The sequence below is a fragment of the Pyxicephalus adspersus genome, chromosome 1, assembly GCF_032062135.1.
Source record: "Pyxicephalus adspersus chromosome 1, UCB_Pads_2.0, whole genome shotgun sequence".
NCBI lineage: Eukaryota > Metazoa > Chordata > Amphibia > Anura > Pyxicephalidae > Pyxicephalus > Pyxicephalus adspersus.
Genome location: NC_092858.1, coordinates 90,484,686 through 90,502,488, shown reverse-complemented (window position 1 = coordinate 90,502,488; position 17,803 = coordinate 90,484,686). Strand labels below are relative to the sequence as shown.

The following is a 17,803-nucleotide window of genomic DNA, read 5'->3' as shown; positions in this document are numbered from 1 at the left end:
GGTCATCAGTTCTGACCTATGACCTGTGTTCCTGGATCACTTAGTAGTGATTGTACTCTGACCTTGGTCTTTGGATCACCCTCTGTTACCTTTGTATAGACTCAGTATAACTGTAATGACCTTGGCTTGTTCCAGGACCTGCTTAACCTTCCTTTTCTATACTGCACCTTCCATCATGATGCTGAATTTAGCCTATTACTGGACCTGCCAGTTATCTACGCTTCTGTACCTTGTTTACCGTTTACTTGTTTACTTGCATGCCCTCCTGTTGTCCAGTGTTCCCTGTCAACAACATCAAGACCACAGGGGCCAGAATGACTATCTTCATCACCACCAGTTGTGTGACACCTTGGGGTCTATTTATAAAGCTGTAAATCTGACATTCACTGAAACCTTTCCTGGTGGAGAATCATCCAGGTCCATGTGTTTCAATGGCAGTAGTCAATTCTCCACCAGGAAATGTTTCAGTGAATGTAAGATAGATGCTTTATAAATAGACCCATTTGTGTTCACCAATTTACAAATCACATCATCGCTGTGTTGCACATAACTTGGGTCTCCTGGGTCTCATCCCCTGAAGACTGCCTTTTACTCTTTACTGCAGCTAGTAATCAGGAGATTATGAAATGGTAACATAAATATGAAAAGTTTAAAATGCAATATTAACTTCCAGAGACTATATAAAGGTTTTTATATTTGTTTTAATAATATGTGAGCCCATGTTCCCTTGCTGTAGGTTATGTCTGCAACGTGAATTCTACTCACAATGGTTTTCTTTGTCCAGGTTCAGTCTAAAGCACACCAGATAAAAGAAGAACAAGCTAAATCTGGGCTTGCTTTATGTTCCTCATATCCACCCCACTTCTATCTGTCCTCTACTGTACATTCTGATATAGAAAGCTGAAAGTTTAGCATCACTGCATGGCTGTGAACTGAGTGGAGGAAGATCACAAGATGGAATGTAAGATGTTCTGGAGGAAGGTAAAATGAGAAAAGCCTAACACTGTTGTCTATTGTATTATTGGAAAGCCTGGTGCAAACCTAAACTGTATTTTTTTCTACCATTTCAATTCGCTTCTATGGAGAATATTGATCTAGCTGCTCAAAATGTTTTAAGAGGAAGGGAAATAATAATAGTGAACTAAAAGAATTAGAATGTTAGGATACTTGTTCAATGTAAAAAATAAATTTCTGCAATTACATGGACAAATCAATTTATCTAAAAGCATATAATTATAATCATGTGAGCAATTATACAACTCCCTCAGTCTATCCAGCTATCATTCTGCATACCTTCTTAATAGCTTGTAAAGATCTTAAATGTTTTCCAGGTGCCAACTAAGCCTCTAGTTTTATCTTTAACCATTGACACTGCAAAACCACTCAACAATTACAAATCCTGCTGCTCCAACATACATTTGTAGTGTTTTCAACGGAAGTCTCCTTGAGCCTCTTAATATTTTTATTACACCACACAAATCCCTACCAAATTATAGCAGTTTTTTAAAGTACTGGAACCTTCATATGTGTATTGCCCTTGAGCATCGACAAATATAGATTAATACTGATTGCTCATTGAAAAACTGGTATCACCAGATGTCTACCCACCTATCCTAGCCATAACATAATTATTGGTACCATAGTGCCAAACTGCAGATCACTGTTAGTGTTCACTGCTGGGAAAAGGATAAAACTATCTAGAATAATGGGAAAAGGATAAAACCATCTAGAATAATGAAAGCCCACTCAGTATAAGCACAAATATAAAAACAGGGGCTGTTATTTTCCTATTGATCAAATAAAATTCAATAATGAAGAAGAAAAAATTAGGTTGTCCTCTAGAGGTAGACTGGACATTTTAAAATTTTCAATATTGATGTACAGGTCTAAGAGGGCATTTTTGAGCAATTATCCTTAGGCTAGGTTGGCATTAGTGTTAAAACCGGATGTTTTTCGGGTGTTTCCTACACCAGGAAAGTTCCTGGTAAACATAAATAGAAATCATACAATATATTTTCACTTTAGCATTCTAGACCTTAAACTTGGCGTCAGGTTGCCTGCAGATCAGGTGTATGTTGCATGTAATGTTTAATGGCCATTTAATTAGCCTGAAGAACAGTTTACTCTGCTTGTGAATGATGGTTGTAGGAATGCAACCACCCCTAACAACCACCAGCCATAAGTCACCAGCTGGGAGCCTATTTGCTAATATAAAAAGTGGATAGTATTCCCATTGGCTGGTAGATGATAAAGGCAGTCAAGGTGGATGCCCCTAACAATACCACTATGGTTGGGGAACTTGGGATGTTCCCCACTTTTAGCTCATGGCAGTCTACCATTAAGACTAAGGCTAATGCAGGGCTAGCATAGCTTTAAAAACATATTAGATAATATTATATAAGAAAAGGCTAAATGTCCAATAGAAAGGTGATAATTTTATTACATTTACATTAAATTAGGGTTTTTGTAAATATGTAAAAAGTAAAGTAAATATGTAGTCTATTAGGGTCTGTGTCGATGGGTTTTTGTTTACATCATAACTGTTTCTCTTCCCATGGAAATCATCACAGCTCAGGAGGTCAAATGCAAATCAAAAGGAGAACAATGGCAGGTCAAATATACAAACTCATGAATACAAAATATTCCCAGTTTTTTAAACTGTTGTTAAATGCAGACACCTGCACTGCATTAGCCCATGGACAAAAGCTCTTATTGTGTCTAAAGTCAGATTCTCTTCGGATGAAATGTAAAGGATTTTTTTCTGCATGTGTTTATATAGGGAGGAAAATAAAATGTCCAATATTGTGTCCAAGGACAGATTCTCTTTACAAATAGATAAAACAGAAGACATCACAACTTCAACTGGGGTTTTGAACAACAAAACTATTTCTGGCATTATTACTAAAAAGTGTAGAAATTTTGTATACCAGGGCATGTAGCTGTATTGTTGCAGGTACGTGTCTCCCTTAGTGGACCACTACACAATGTCCCATATGGAGATGACACACAAGAGCGGGTGCGGACTTGTGAACCCTGACCACACGTTGTGGAGCACACTCCCCATTGTGACCATCCTTCAGCAGCAGGATCTCCTGAAACCAGAAAGAAAGAAGAATGTTAACAGAGAAATTTGCTGACGACATCACACATTATCCTTGGGCTTTTGTACAGTAATTAGGTACAAGATGTAATCTTCTTTCTTGTTTTATTCTGCTAGCTTCCATTTTGAATCAAGTGTTTTGCTAAGTCAAACATTTTGCCACTAGAGAATTTTATGGTACGTCTATCTTAATTAGTGAAGCTGACAATTTTCTTTCTTCTGTGCACATCACTGTGCAGCCCCTAGAATGTCTAAATAGGAATTTAAAGACAATGAACACAACCTTTAGAAAAAAATTCAAACCAATCAGAGCACTTCTTAAAGTACCATAAGGACATCACACAACAAATCTAGAGTATTTGCCAAGGTTGAGACAATGGTTAAACTCCCTCCTTATGTAGGTGGAATGCATTCACAATAGAACAGAATTGTGTGCAGCCGCACACATACAAATAAACACACACACACAACACACACAATGCTCTGACATAAGGGCATTATTAGCAAGCCCATAAATATTCATATAAGCAGCCTCTCCTTCCTCACTCAGATGCTTTCTGTCATAAGCACCCTTGGACTTCATCAATCTCAAGCCGAATACAAGAAGTGGACTCATAAATCAGAAGGGGCTGGGACCACTTCGTGCTGGAATCACAAAGAGGAAAATGCTGAATAAATACGTTTGAACCGTAGAATAAATAGATTGGTTTTCTTCTCTTGTACTCTTTCTAGTAACCCTCCAGGAAAAAGAATTACATAAACACATAAATTGTACAAATGATCGGGTGTTCGAGGTGTGGGGTGGTGGCATTTCATTGGGACTCAATTTATATGAAATCTCATTCCCTGATGTATGTCCAGAATCCTATATGAGAATCACCAGTAAAAGGTATTTCCCCTGTCTAATACTCTGGGAAATATCACCAAAGCCAAAACTAAAGAGGAGAACAAGAATGAGGATTGTGAAGGTAGGAGTGCAGCCACCTCAGGGGTATACATAGTGCCAGCTCATTTTTTAGCTAGCGAAATAGGAAAACATGCAAGGCCAGGAAAGTTTGGAGTGTCAGCTCCTGTACAATTCTAGCCCATTCTTCCTTAGGTTTCCTTGCTTTCCCTGAACAATCTATCAGCAACGCATTATATTTATAATAGTCATACAGAAATAAAAAGCAGTTTTTTTTAACCATTATTGAATTTAGCTACACATAGAACTTTGCTGAGATATTACATAGTATTATGAAAATGTCAAATATTTGACTTAAAACTGAAGGTTTGCCAATCTACTCTGATTTATGTCATAAATCATATGGATAGTAAAACTGTAAAACAGACCTCAAAAAAAAACTCCTAGCTATGTAATGCTAATCAAAGACAAAATAATCCAAAAATGCTGAACAAGAAGCAGAGCAAATAAAAGAGGTGAGGCATGAGGAAATATTAAAAGAACAAATAGAAATGATGGTTTTCCCCAGCAATAAGACAGGCAGGAATAATAATGTGTTTATGTTTTTTACACTGTCCTACTCTATCCAAATTAAAAAAAAGGGAGCCTCTGAAATGTTACCTTTTCCTAGGCAGTACCCTGAAAGATTCACGTTTTGTGTGGATTACCTCTTGAAAATATCAAAGTGCTTCATGGTATGTGAAAGTGCCCAATCACTCCTGTACCTACAGCCTCCTAGTTTTAAATCTGCTGCATAAGATTTCAGACACTGCTGCCTCTGACTACTAGTCTCAGGAGATTTGGTAATGTAATGTCACTACGGTGCTGCTCACTGTTCTCCCTGCTGAGAGCTCTGATATGAGGAAGCTAAGTCCTAGTGCTACCAAGATTGCTGCTTCTGCAGCATTGTAAGTCAGTAACCGCGAATGATCTGCTTCATGGAGACCACAGGCAATACTGGTTCTTTCATGGGGCATGATTTCTGGAGTTCAGTTCCTCTTTGAGAACAACAGTTTTGCAATAGAAAACATAGCCTTAGCTACAAAAACATTTCATACGGCTCATAGTGCTAAAAATTTGGAAAACTAAATATATGAAGAAAACTAAAGCACTAAAAAGACCATGGTTTTTAAAGGCATCTTTTATACCTAGAGCAGTGGTCTCCAAACTCCTTCATGCAGGATCCAATGCTGGAGGTTAGCCTTTTCAAACCAGAGGGCCCAAACTGAGCGTGTTCTTCTCTTCCAGTGTTCACACTAAGGGATAAGCTTACTACCACCCCTGATGTCAACATGTCAAGAACAATCACGTTTCAACAAATACAAGAAAGTAGTTATGAAGCCTATTTCTTCAAGCAGGACCTTTGGCGTAATGGTTTTTATGTTGATAAATATTGCCTATTAAGCCTGATTTTTCCACAGGGTTAGTGGGTTTAGTTTAGGTTACATGGAATTGAATTGTGTTAGTAATACATGCAAAAACTTTTAGTTGTGCCCAAGTTTATGTCTTTGTCAACAATGTTGTATGCTGAGCTCAACAAATGTATTTATTTAGTTTATAGAGAAAGGCAGTCTAATGTGTATGTAACATGCTGCCCCATGAACTGCTTTTCAAATTAAGAAGTTATGCAATGCTGTGTCTGAGGTCTGGGGACTGTTTGAGGTCGCAGTTGTTACACAGGTCTATGAATATAATAAATTAATGATTTTTCTGCTTTTCGAGATGCCCTCAGCAGGTCACCCAGAGCTAGAAACATCCCTGGGTCTGACACCTGGGTGTGATACCTGGGCTCTTTCATCTTTTACTTTTAAGTAAATCTTTGTTGATCTAACTCTGATAACACTATTTTATGTTTGAATGCTGCCCTTCTTATTTCATTATTTGAGTAACTACCTTGAAACATGTTTGTAGAAAATGACTTCTGATCCCATTCCAGGTTTGTAATATATATAGTTTTGGATGCCTCATCAAAATCACCTAGCATGCCCTTAAGTAGGTCACCAATGGAAATCCCCATTATTTTTTTATTTTTGTCTTTGGATAAGGGGAGCGTGGAGATCAGCTTTAAATTGAAGGTTCAGAAAATAATGTATATATATATATTTTGACATTGAGATAGAGCAGGGGTGTCCAACACGTCGTTCGCGACCTATTGGTCGATCACAAAGGTAACACGAGTCGATCGCGGAGCCCTGCCTCACACCACCCTGCTGTTTACCAGCAGCCCTGCTGTACATTTATAAGGATGCTGGGGATGTCTTCCAGAAGGCTTGTGTAACAGTGAGGAGTGGGGAGGCAGAGAGGGCAGGAGGACAGTCTGAGGTAAGCAGTGCTGGACGGCCAAGTCAATTCAGGCTCAGGGTCAGGATTCAATTACTGAGATACCTTTGTACAAATTAGCAGTTCTTTTTCTTGCGCAGCACGTCATTCTCCCATGACAGGTGAACTGTAGCTTTCCTGTCACTATAGTCTTGTAGTGCAATGTCCTGCCATTCAATGTCTCATTAGCTTCAGTCACTTCTGTGTCATACTCGGTATACATTTAAAAAAATATATGTTTAGCATTTTTATTGTTGGTAGATCATTTTGACTTGGTCATTTTAAAAGTAGCTTGCAAGCCAAAAAAAGTTACAGGAAATGGTATTGACATCTGTGTTTCCTGTGTTTTCCCTCAGTGCCTTTCATGTAACAACCACGGAGGATGGAGAAGAAGTAATGGGAAGTCTAACAAATATATATATATATATATATATATATATATATATATATATAAAGAAAAAACATTGTGACAGAGGATCCAATACCAGCCACACACATTATATAACAAATAATTTCAAATCATCTTTCCATTAGTAATGTCATTCAATACAACAAAGAAATAAAAAATAAATCAAATTTAATTGTATTTTTCAGCTGGACAGATGTCCTGCTGGAAAATCATTTTGAAAATGATAAATTACATGTTGGAATGACCATTGATTTCTAAATGATCAATGAGCAACTCAATGAGCAAAACTGAAAGTTTTATTGGATGGTTTAGGTTACTTTGTGAATTAGCATGTAAAAATAAGAACTCTTGATTCAGGGAACCTGATTAATTAAAGCTCTCAAGTCTTGAGAGCTTCAATAAAGACTAGTAGACTAAAGACTAGTGTAACATATATTTAAATTTCATATCTGTTTATAAGTGGGTAGACTAATTTAACATTAAAACAATGGACAGAGTACTGTAACCTAGAATAGTGTTCAGATAATAAATGAACACCACACATAACAGTTGACCCTTTTGCATTTTAATAAAACTTTGAGGGTATATATGACCTTATGTCTATTAATTAGGCCAGGAACCCAAAAATGTATCATTATAAAAAAGGGTCAACTGTTTATTTTGTTTGCCATATGTAAATAATGTATAAGCAGATCCCAAGTCCATGTATGTCGAAACTAGAATTTGCTGAACTTTGGGTGAAACCCTTTTCCATATTCACATTGCCGCACATGGGCTGTGCTGAAAGTTAGGCTGTGGGAGGTAGCCAGCAGGTCCTCCCAAAACTGGCTGCCTACAGAAAACTAGAGGGGGGTAGTCATTCTGCCCGTGCAGTCTGTATTACAGAGACCTGCATGGTGCCAAAAAGTAGTTATTGGATTGCACAGATTTGAAAGAAATACACAAATAACACCAAGGTCATATAAGAATATGCAATTCTTTTATATTTATTTTATATTTGCTTAATTTAGATTTCAGTCTGAAATCTCTGGATGTCAGAAAATCAATGTCATTGTAAGGACTGTTTCAAAGCCATGTTGCACTGCAGCAATTTGACAGACATTCACAGTCTTAACTTTTCCCATTCAAGGGAGTAGAAAGCGGTTGGGAGCCATTTTTTTGCACATTGTTGCTTGTGGCTGCAGCAGATCATGGCACAGTTCTAAAAAGTTGCCATTTGCCACATAGTTGCTTTTGAAAGAGCCACACAAGGACCACAACCGCAGACAAATGGTCACCTATGGTGTGGTTTGCATTCCGAATTTTATGAAATTGTATGTGTTCTTAATAAAAAGTAACCAATTTTAGGTAAAGAACCAGATTTGTCTTCAAGCACATATTACAAGCAGAATAGACAGGCTGGTTTATATAGGCTACATTAGTCTTCTTTCTTAAGCACACGTCTTCTTTCTTTGGTTTAGGTAATGTAATCCAAATTCATGTACTTACTAGAAATAAATATGGTGTTACAAGTTGCATACATAAATCTTGTGTTCCCAAAGCTAACAATATCAATAGAACAAACCACTAGGTATCACACCAGCTTTGCTGTTTTTTAACTAAAGAGTCTGAACCTGCCGTTGTCGGTGGGAATTCAATGCCTAAGCACAAAATACAAAATAAATGTGATACAATACAAGTTCTACAGGTAAAGATATCAAAGCATAATAATTCCCTCCAAATTAAAAAATACAGAAATATATCTGAGATGATGTTGTCCTTGTGATGTTCATTGTAACTTAGATTTAGAATATTAATTCTTACCTTTCGGTTAGCCAACTTTAAAGCTACAAAAGTACCTGGTAAATATTTTTTTACCAGTGGAGATAGCATTTAGTGCTGCTAGGACAATATATACCACTAACCTGAGATACAATAACGTATTATCTAATCTTCTCTACTCTACAGACATACAGTATATTATATTTTTTGGTCATGTCCCAGTTGCCTAATAGCCAAATAGCCAAAAATTTGCCCCGATCCTGGCACTGGAGGCAAGACACCTCTGAAGGATGTTTCCATCATTGCCAACCTCTTCAAAGAACAATCCCACTTCTGCTGAAATGTAGTGACCTATCTGGAGTTTGGGAGGCGCACACTTATTTGGGGTTTGTTTATCAAGCACGGATACAGACTTAAAAGGGCTGTTGTTAATGTTAACGTTTTATAAACTCAATAATAAGAGCAGTAAAATGCTGGCTAATGCCTTCTATCGTTAATAGGAGTGCACCTTTATTTCCTAGATTGTCAGTAAGTTGGGACAAAAACAATTCCACACTAAAGATATTGCAGTGACTTTTCAAAATGTCTTTATAGAGCTTTATAATATCCACATGGCCTGGATGGCTTCTTTCTTCCCTACTATGAAACTTTTTTTGGACATTTTGGCCTCTCATTTTTTATGAGCCTATAATTTCCTAACAACCGTTGGCCAATTTACTCTAGACTCACTTTGTGCTCAGATCTCCTTGTTCTCTATGGAGAGTAGGTATAGTGTTCCAGTCATAGATATATTTTCACTGTTAATCCAGAAACTGAAATTGTTCAACAAGATTTTGGCATCCCAAACTGTCCATGGTCTGTGTGATAAATGTCTAGTTCACTCAATCAAGGGCCCCACCCTTTTAGTATGATCTATGTTGTACTGATGGGTGGGTATTGTGGGTATGTCACATTGTTTCACTTTTCTGGCGCATTTTTTAAAATTTGCTGTATGTTTCACAATTTGTTGTCAATGTTATCCTCCTTTCTTTAAATAAAGACTGTTAACAAAATAAATACAGCTTGTGTATACATATAGTAGGTGTATAAATGTAGCACTGTTATCACTGATTGTCATTTAGGTGTCCAGAAGCTCTGCATTACTTTTCACTGATTTAGCTGGTCTGCCCTTACAGATCAGAGATGATAAATGCCAATGCATTAAAAGAACATGACAGCTAGGGAAGTACAATTATTGATGATAATTAGTTTGGACCTTAGCTACTATTTCCTGTTTTTTCCATTCATAAAAATCCTGGTATTTTGTAAAGGTCTCAAATTCTTTGCACATTCTGTACCCAGCTAGGCAAAGATAAGCAGAACAAGTTCTTCTGGAAAAAAAATGTTCTACTTCTCTATTGTGCAATATTTGTGCTAATTAAAGGAATTTCTACTCATCCTTTTGATTACATGGCATTCCTTCTAATAACTGTGAAAGTTCTGTTAGGTTATTGCATTGCAACTGCTAAATACAGAGTCTTCATGCCATAGGCCCTAAACAGGCAGCTATAGAATATAACCCCTTTAAAAACCTGCAACTGTCTCTATATTATCCAATCTTTTTTGGAGATTTACACCAATTTTTATCAAATATTTAATAAAAATGTAAATGTTTATTCTTCCTAACTTCCGATTTATTCCCAAAACATCATTTAATAAACCCAATATAAAAAAACTGTTTTAATATTGTTAGAGTCTGATTGGAAAATAACTTCCTTGTTGAAATGGGTTATGTTTAAATTTGTTCAAATTTGTTTTGTCACGCTCTCCAGAACCTTTAGTGGTGAGGATGTTGCACTGCTGGTTACCGCCAGGTTGTGGTCCTTTGGCACACCAGGGTGGGCAGGATACACAGTACCAAATCACAAAACAGAAGGATTGTCAAAGAAGGTCGGAGTCAAGGCAGGCAGCAAGCAAGAGAGGTCAGGTCACAAGCCAGGGCTCAAATACCAAGGATCCAGGAAAAAGACGCCACAGGGGCCTCAGCAGACACAGGCAAAACTGGAAGCAATAGGAGGCACAGGTGACACAGGAATAACCACAGACATACAGGAATACAGAGAGGCACGTAGCCGTAAGAATTAGGCGCAGTGCCTACATGACCGGGTACTGGGGCCTAGCCCAGAGCTTTTAAGGGGTTAAGAAAAAGGGTAGTGTTGGGCTAGTGTACAACGTGGGAGAGGAGGAGATTAGGAATGGGAGATGTTAAAAGAGGCTGGACGATAGTGACAGGCCCTCTTTTGGACAGAAAAAGTTTACTGTAAGGACGCAGGTAGGGAGAGGGAGTTGTTTTCAGGGTCTTTGGGCCCAGCTCAGGAGTCCAGGATGCAGGGGGAGTTTGGTAGTAGAAGGTAGTTATGACAATGGTGTTTATAAGGGATGGGCTAGAAGGTCCGAGCTACCCGCGTCATGGAACAGCACAAGGGAATAGGCTGGAAACAACAGACTATACAATGAGGGGTTAATGCTGGAGCTGGACACAGGAAACACTGAATTAATCAACAGGTATACAGGAACTAGCTTAACATAACTAAGGGCTTGGCACTAGTGGACAGGGGTGAAGTAGTAAAAAAAGAAGAGGGGGCACGGTACTATTCATGGCGAGGGCACATGTGCATCATTGTTATGTAAACTCCTCATGGTGTGCCACCCCACTACAACCCTGCTAGTGGAGACATGTTGCACGAACACTGAGTGTTGTGTCTGAGCTAGCTAAATAGCCAGGGATATAAAGAGGCTTTTTCCTGATTGGCCAGTGGGTTGGAAGAAACTGATAAAGTTTGGGAGCGTAGGCACCCTCAGAATCAGAACTGCCTACATGCTCAAGAGAGAGACACCTGCACTTTAGTGAGGAAGAGACAAGTGTGAAAGTTTTAATCTAGTAAATACATTATTTTTATGTAAGAGTTGGGGGTTTACGTTGCAAAAAGGCATTCTGAACTTTCTACTATACTGATTTACAAGCTCTTTTACAACAACCCATGTCAAAGCTTGGTTTCAAGGTCACCATTGATAGAAATCGATTGGCAGGCTGCAGCTCACCTGTCTGTGCCATGTATACAGCTGGCTCATCAGCTGACCTTGGCCTCTGGGTTTTGACTTTCTGATTTTCTTCCTGTTCATCTTCTCCTGCAGACAAACAAAAAATAATTAGTGAATACACAAACGCACATTCTATACATTTTACATAAGTATTTATTTATGCAAACAAACCTATATATCAATATATACTAGTGATAGACAGGTTTAAAAGTCTTGGCCAGTTTTTATGCTGTCTGTGTCTCTTTTCTCTTCTCACTTTATTCTGTATCTAGTAAACACGGAGTGAAATGAAATGTCCCCAAAAGGGTTTTGAAACCTTCCTTAATATATTTAAAAGCATAAATTACAAAACATTTAGCTTTGATGCCATAACAAAAATAGCACTCATGCACTTCACACTACAGCAGACTTAAAAAGAATAAAAAAAATTAAACTCCAGAAACTGTCAAAAAAACATGTCATAATCCGTATCAAATCAATAACAATGGTCATACTGAAACAGAAAGAGGGTGGTGAAGTACTGTGAGTCCAGCTAATGTATTGATCAATACAAAATTCCTGGTCCCTATATGAGCAACATGCAATGCTATGGCACTAATTCTGTATCGTTCTTCATCTTGGTGGGTCTCCATGGCAGGCAAACGGTAGATACACCCTAATACAGAACACTAGATACTTACACCTGCATGACAAATTCAGTCCTACCTGCAAAAACAATAATTGGATAACGTACAGTTTATATAAAAACAATCATTACTAGAGATAAATGCTACAAATACACTTTCTATTTATATCATCAGCTAGCATAAAACACATTCAAGATATCTAAATGTCTAAATGCATGCTATCTATCTTCCCTTATGGATATGTTGGTTGAGTGATTAAACATGCTTGCTACAGCTTGCTCTAGAATGACAAATCCAAACCCTACTGCATAGAAATCCATGACATTTCCATCTGTACAATGGTCTGACACATTTATATCACTGCCACAGAAGGACAGGCAACTGCTCGTAGATTATTTCATGGAAACATAAAAAACTGAGAGCTAAAAGAGTATAGATAAGATATGAAAAAATAGTCGCATACAGAGACACGATGGAACTATCAGGGTTGTCCCTTTATGTAGGTATCATTTATCATGGATTCTGTCATTGGATGATTTGCTTGCATGGATTAATCCATTATAGCTTTTTTCGATTTTTAATCAGTAACAACTTGTACTATACAATGAGAGGGTGCAGAGACTGACATAAAAAGAGAATAGACAGCTGGTGGTCATGTGGTACCACTCCTAAGAACAGAGTGCCCATGTTGGCACATGAGGTTGAAGATTGTGGAGCATTACTATTGTTAAATATTTCTGAATAATGAAAAAAACACTTATAGCTGATAGGTACAATTAGTTTCAGAATGTATGGTGCATTGTTCTTTTCAGGTTATCACTATGTTGAATATTTTTGAAATTTGAACTGTTATACCAATTTAATAGTGGTAATTCTTAACCTAACAAATTTCTGACATCTCCTAAATTCTTCTTGTTACCAAGGACACTTTCAAACAAACAGTAGTGCTTTGTAAATGCATCTAGACAAAGGGTATGGTACTTTTAGCATAGGGAAGGTTTAGTTAATCATTTGCACTATGAATAAATTACTTGTAAATTATTCTAAAATCTGATAGTGTAGGAAACCTCACTATGGCCCCTACTTCTTCATAACTGACTTGCAGAGCAGATCTGATTTGGGTAATCCATTCTCAGCATTGCAGTTTTTAATTGTCTGTACATCTCAGTGAACTCCCAGGACACACAAGAACAGGGTTTTGTAACTTAACATGTCTGCATTTTCACTAGCAGCAAAATGAAATTTAAAATAGAATGTATTAGAAAGAAATAGAAAGTAACACATACATCCTAAAAGATAACAAGAGAAAGTACTTTTTATTTTAGTTAAATTAAAGAGTTTTTCCATTTTTAATTAAAATCTCTCAACAATTGATTCCCAATATCAATATCTTGTCTTGTTTTTTTTTTGGGGGGGGATACATATTTTGTGTGGGGAAGTTAAAACTTTTTTTTAAAAAAGAATATCACCCTTAAATATCAGCCAAAAAGATTTTTGGTGCCACCTAAACTGACCCGAGAGGCACAAATTGTTCATTGCTCAAGAAACTTCCAGCAACTTCTGGAGGAACCCTGGTTGAGAAACACTGATCCAAGCCACGGAACATAAATAAGTGCAGCCAGCCTTGCAAGAGATCCTGATCTGCAAACCTTGTTTGGGTTAGTGAATCAGTATTGAAACCACAGGATCAGCAGTATGCCAAGCAACTAAGATTTACTATAGGCAGAGTTCAACAATACCAGCCTCTACATTTCTCTAAACATAGGTTTTCTTTAAACACCTACCCTCTAACTTACCAATAATCATGTTTGCTGTATCATGATCATCCATACCCTTTATAAATGTAAATACCTTATTTCTTCATATTTATTGTTAAGCTACATATTTGTCACTAAATAATACATTACAGTTCTTCCTGAACCTTGCATTGCAGACATTTCAAATAAAATTGCTGTATCCATGACTTTTTACACGTCAGTCCCTTGTTGAATTGTAACAAATATCTTCCAGTATATAGACTTTGCTTAGTGACTAATGAATGTTAAACCATGGGCTGATATAAAAGACACAAATGAAATTAAATGTGTTTTGTAAATGCAAGAGTAACCTAATGTGGGCCTGTTATCAGCCTTTTGCAGTCCACGGATAGCAGATTTGGGGTGTGAGAAGAATCAGCAAAGGAAAAGCCATTAGTTATGTGCTGACAAAAAGCATGCTAATAGGAAGAAAAAGAAGATTGACAGAAAGATGCACTGGTCACAGTGCTGCTTCTTTTTTCAGTTTCCATTCTCAAGTTGGGTCAGATTCAGAATGGCCTGGGCACAGAAGAAGTAGGTTGAATGATGCTGATCATCAAACTAGTGCCAGAAAAATGTGTCAGGGAAATCTCTGGACTGAAGGTGAGCATTGCAACAAAAGCTAGTTTTGTCATTTTATGTTAAATGTTTTTAATATTTGACCATGGTTTGATATTTGCAAAAAGCTTTCCTGTGTGTTACCTTCTAAAGGTATGTGTCAAAGAATATTGAGGTATCTTTTTATCAAGGTTTTGATGGGACATATTTCTGGCACTTATTTTTTTTATGTGACATCAATACAATTCTTTGCCAGTTTTGGGCAGTTCTGTTAAAAAAGTGAACGCCAGTTACATGCACATGTACTTTCAGTGAGTGCCATGTGCATATGTCTTACAATGGCCCACATGATATTACATAGCCTTTAAAATGGCAAATAGAGATTTTTATCCCCAAGACTCCCCAGGAGGCTTAAGACCTTGCTCAGCCTGGCTATTTTAAAATTACCAAATTGTCAATAGGGGCAGCTGCTTAAACTGGATTAGGATGATGAGCAACATCTTAGAACATGGGTGAACCCTACAGAATTTGCCTGATACATTTGCATAAAAAGGTAAAAATAACAGCTACTGTAGTGGAGAGTCACCTATTATTCAACTTCAACTCAACATCTTGGTAGAATTTGCTAGAAGAATCTTGTCCAATTACATTTGAGGAAATTTAGCATTTTTTCACTGGGCAAATGTTTACAATAAATCATTGATAAATTAGCCCATGAATTGTAAGATGAATGAAACAGATTTAAAATGTAAATATACAATTAAAATAAAAAAAATGCAACTAGACTGGTCCATTATTGCAGAAAGGATAGGCTATGTCTCTTCTGCAATAAAATAAATGTAGCTGCCTGATCACTTTTATTATATGTTCCTGTCCTCACTCTGTATGTGCAGATGAGTGTTCTCCAAGTTGATAGTGAACAAGCAGGTAAGTATGTTTACTGCAGATACGACATTACCTGTCCCGTGTGCAATAAACTTCTGCCCGCTTGCAGTTTTTAAATTGTTGAACTATAGTTCTTCTTTAACATTGTAACAATTTCCTGCAATGTTAGTGGTAACACAGAAAACAAATAGGAATGTCTATGGAAGTATCAAGAAATGAAAAGGCCCTGATATTTTTTCAATACATTTTCTAATGCTCTTCAATAAAAAAGCATTTGTTTAAAAACGAATGAAGTGATATGTCACAACGAGGGATCGGTGTAATTCTTCAGTGATAGCGTCAGTAAAATAATGATGCTTGTGGCCATTCTGTCCTTATAAATGAAGTTAATATACTGCAGAAGGCAGGAACCGGTGATCTAAGGACTGAATTAGCACACCAGAGATCACAGTTGTTATTAGATTACTACCGGGTGGTCCTGCCATCTCCTGGAATCCTCCCAAAATCTGAGCTAGATGTAGGTTCTCAGCGCTCCCTCCTCACTCCCTATGCCTCTGCCATCCCTGCGTTGCTCTGGTAACCAAGCTTCCAGCTCCCCACACATTCACAAAGAATAGAAATGACTCTGTGCCCTGAACACATGCATACACAGGAGCATGCACACACTACCCTGTGAGACACACATACAGAATTCTGACACACACACATCATTGTGCAATCTAAAGGACTTTTGTGCAATGGGCCTGCAGTCCGGTGTAGCACAAAAAAAACTGATCCCGGCGGTTTATAGGAAGTGAAGGTTGAAGCTTACAAAAAAAAAATTCTCTGTGTGCAGCATGCAAATGGAAAAAAACAGCCTTTTCTAAATAGCAAAAAGCTATTGGTTTTATCTAGAATGCCCGAACTTCTCTGTCTACCTAATAAATACATCTGATTGTTCTGATATGTTTTGATGTTGGGTGGACCAATTTAGTCATTTATTAAAAAAAAATTTTTGTAACAAAAGTGATGATCAGATTTAATAAAATTGTTGTCTCTTTTTCATAAACTGAATCTTTGAACAATTGATTGTTTGGTTTTGAAGGCCATTATAATCGCAAAACGACAGAAAGTTTCCATGTAAATGGCAATCAAATGCAATCTAAATTCCACATTAAATTCCATTTTTCTTACCACCGCTAACAAACCTGTAAAGCAGTGAAAAGATACAATAATCTATCTATAGAATTCATCAGCAGCCTTGTTCTGTTTTTCTGTACAAGTTGCTGGCGTATCTGTTGCTGCCAATGGTGTATATTCACATTTCAGGTGGCCAGGCTTCCCTCTATGACACTATATAGCTCACAATTCAATGTTAGAAATGTTATCTGTAGCTGAACCTGCACTACAAGACACTCTGGAGAGATGAAATAGATACCTTCATAATGAACATTTCTAGCCAACCTATCTATTCCAGCCAATCTATTCCCAGCATGTCCTAACTCACATTTAGTATTATAGCCTCAGAACATTCAGTCATATTAAAGCATTCAGTAATAGACAAACAATGAATGCAGTGTTTGGGAATGTATGTAAACAATTATATAGAAACTTCCTATTTGTAAAAGTATGGCATGAGTCATTGCATGTGTGCTCTCTGTCTGATTGTTCTTTATTTTAAAAAGACAGAGGGGGGCATTAATAAGCAAATTAGCAACAGAATTAAATGCAAATCAGGCTACTTCTCTGTTTAGCAAAGTCTACAGAATGTTTTACTGTATTTGTTAACCTCAACTGTCAGCAGCCAACTTCTACAATTTACAGAAGGCTGATTTACCACTGAGCAGACAGATGCACAGTTAGGGAGTGGTCAGTGTCAAGTTTTGTTGTGTATTAGAGCAGCTGGGGGAGGAATTAATGTATCAAGTGCAACCTTGTTGTATATTTAATGAACAACACTGGGGATTGCATTTTTTGTTGAGTTAGATCTCACACTTGTTTTTTTACTAATTTTTGGGTGGTGAATCCAGAAATGACCCCAGTTTTTTGCTATCACATCCAGTTTTTACAATACAGGGTTCCCCTTTTTCAAAAAACATACAAATTTTACATACAATGAAAAAATAATGAAATATAAACTTTAATGTACTGTTTATTTAAATTTATTTTGTTCACACAAAGTTTTTTTTGATACTCTATGACATTTTTTTCACAGTAAAACATTTGAAAACTAATTGAGTAAGCGGTTAAGGTAAAAATTTACGCTTATAGCTTTTCCTGGAGTGTTTAGTGTTAGGACAATCCCGCCGGATGCTTCAACAATAGTCAGCCATCATATGTACATCT

At 37.2% G+C, this 17,803-nt stretch overlaps 1 protein-coding gene across 11 annotated transcripts in view; it reads right to left on the bottom strand.

Annotated features, from left to right (window-relative positions):
• ADGRB2 (adhesion G protein-coupled receptor B2) overlaps window positions 1-17,803 on the bottom strand; it is a 266,457-nt gene that overhangs the window by 86,637 nt on the left and 162,017 nt on the right. For all 11 annotated transcript variants that reach the window (XM_072418512.1, XM_072418549.1, XM_072418523.1 and 8 more), the window contains exons 3-4: window positions 11,614-11,700; window positions 2,928-3,092 (exon numbers count right to left, since the gene is read on the bottom strand). In XM_072418512.1, coding sequence (XP_072274613.1) covers window positions 2,928-3,092; window positions 11,614-11,700 — 252 coding nt within the window. The remainder of the gene's footprint in view (window positions 1-2,927; window positions 3,093-11,613; window positions 11,701-17,803) is intronic.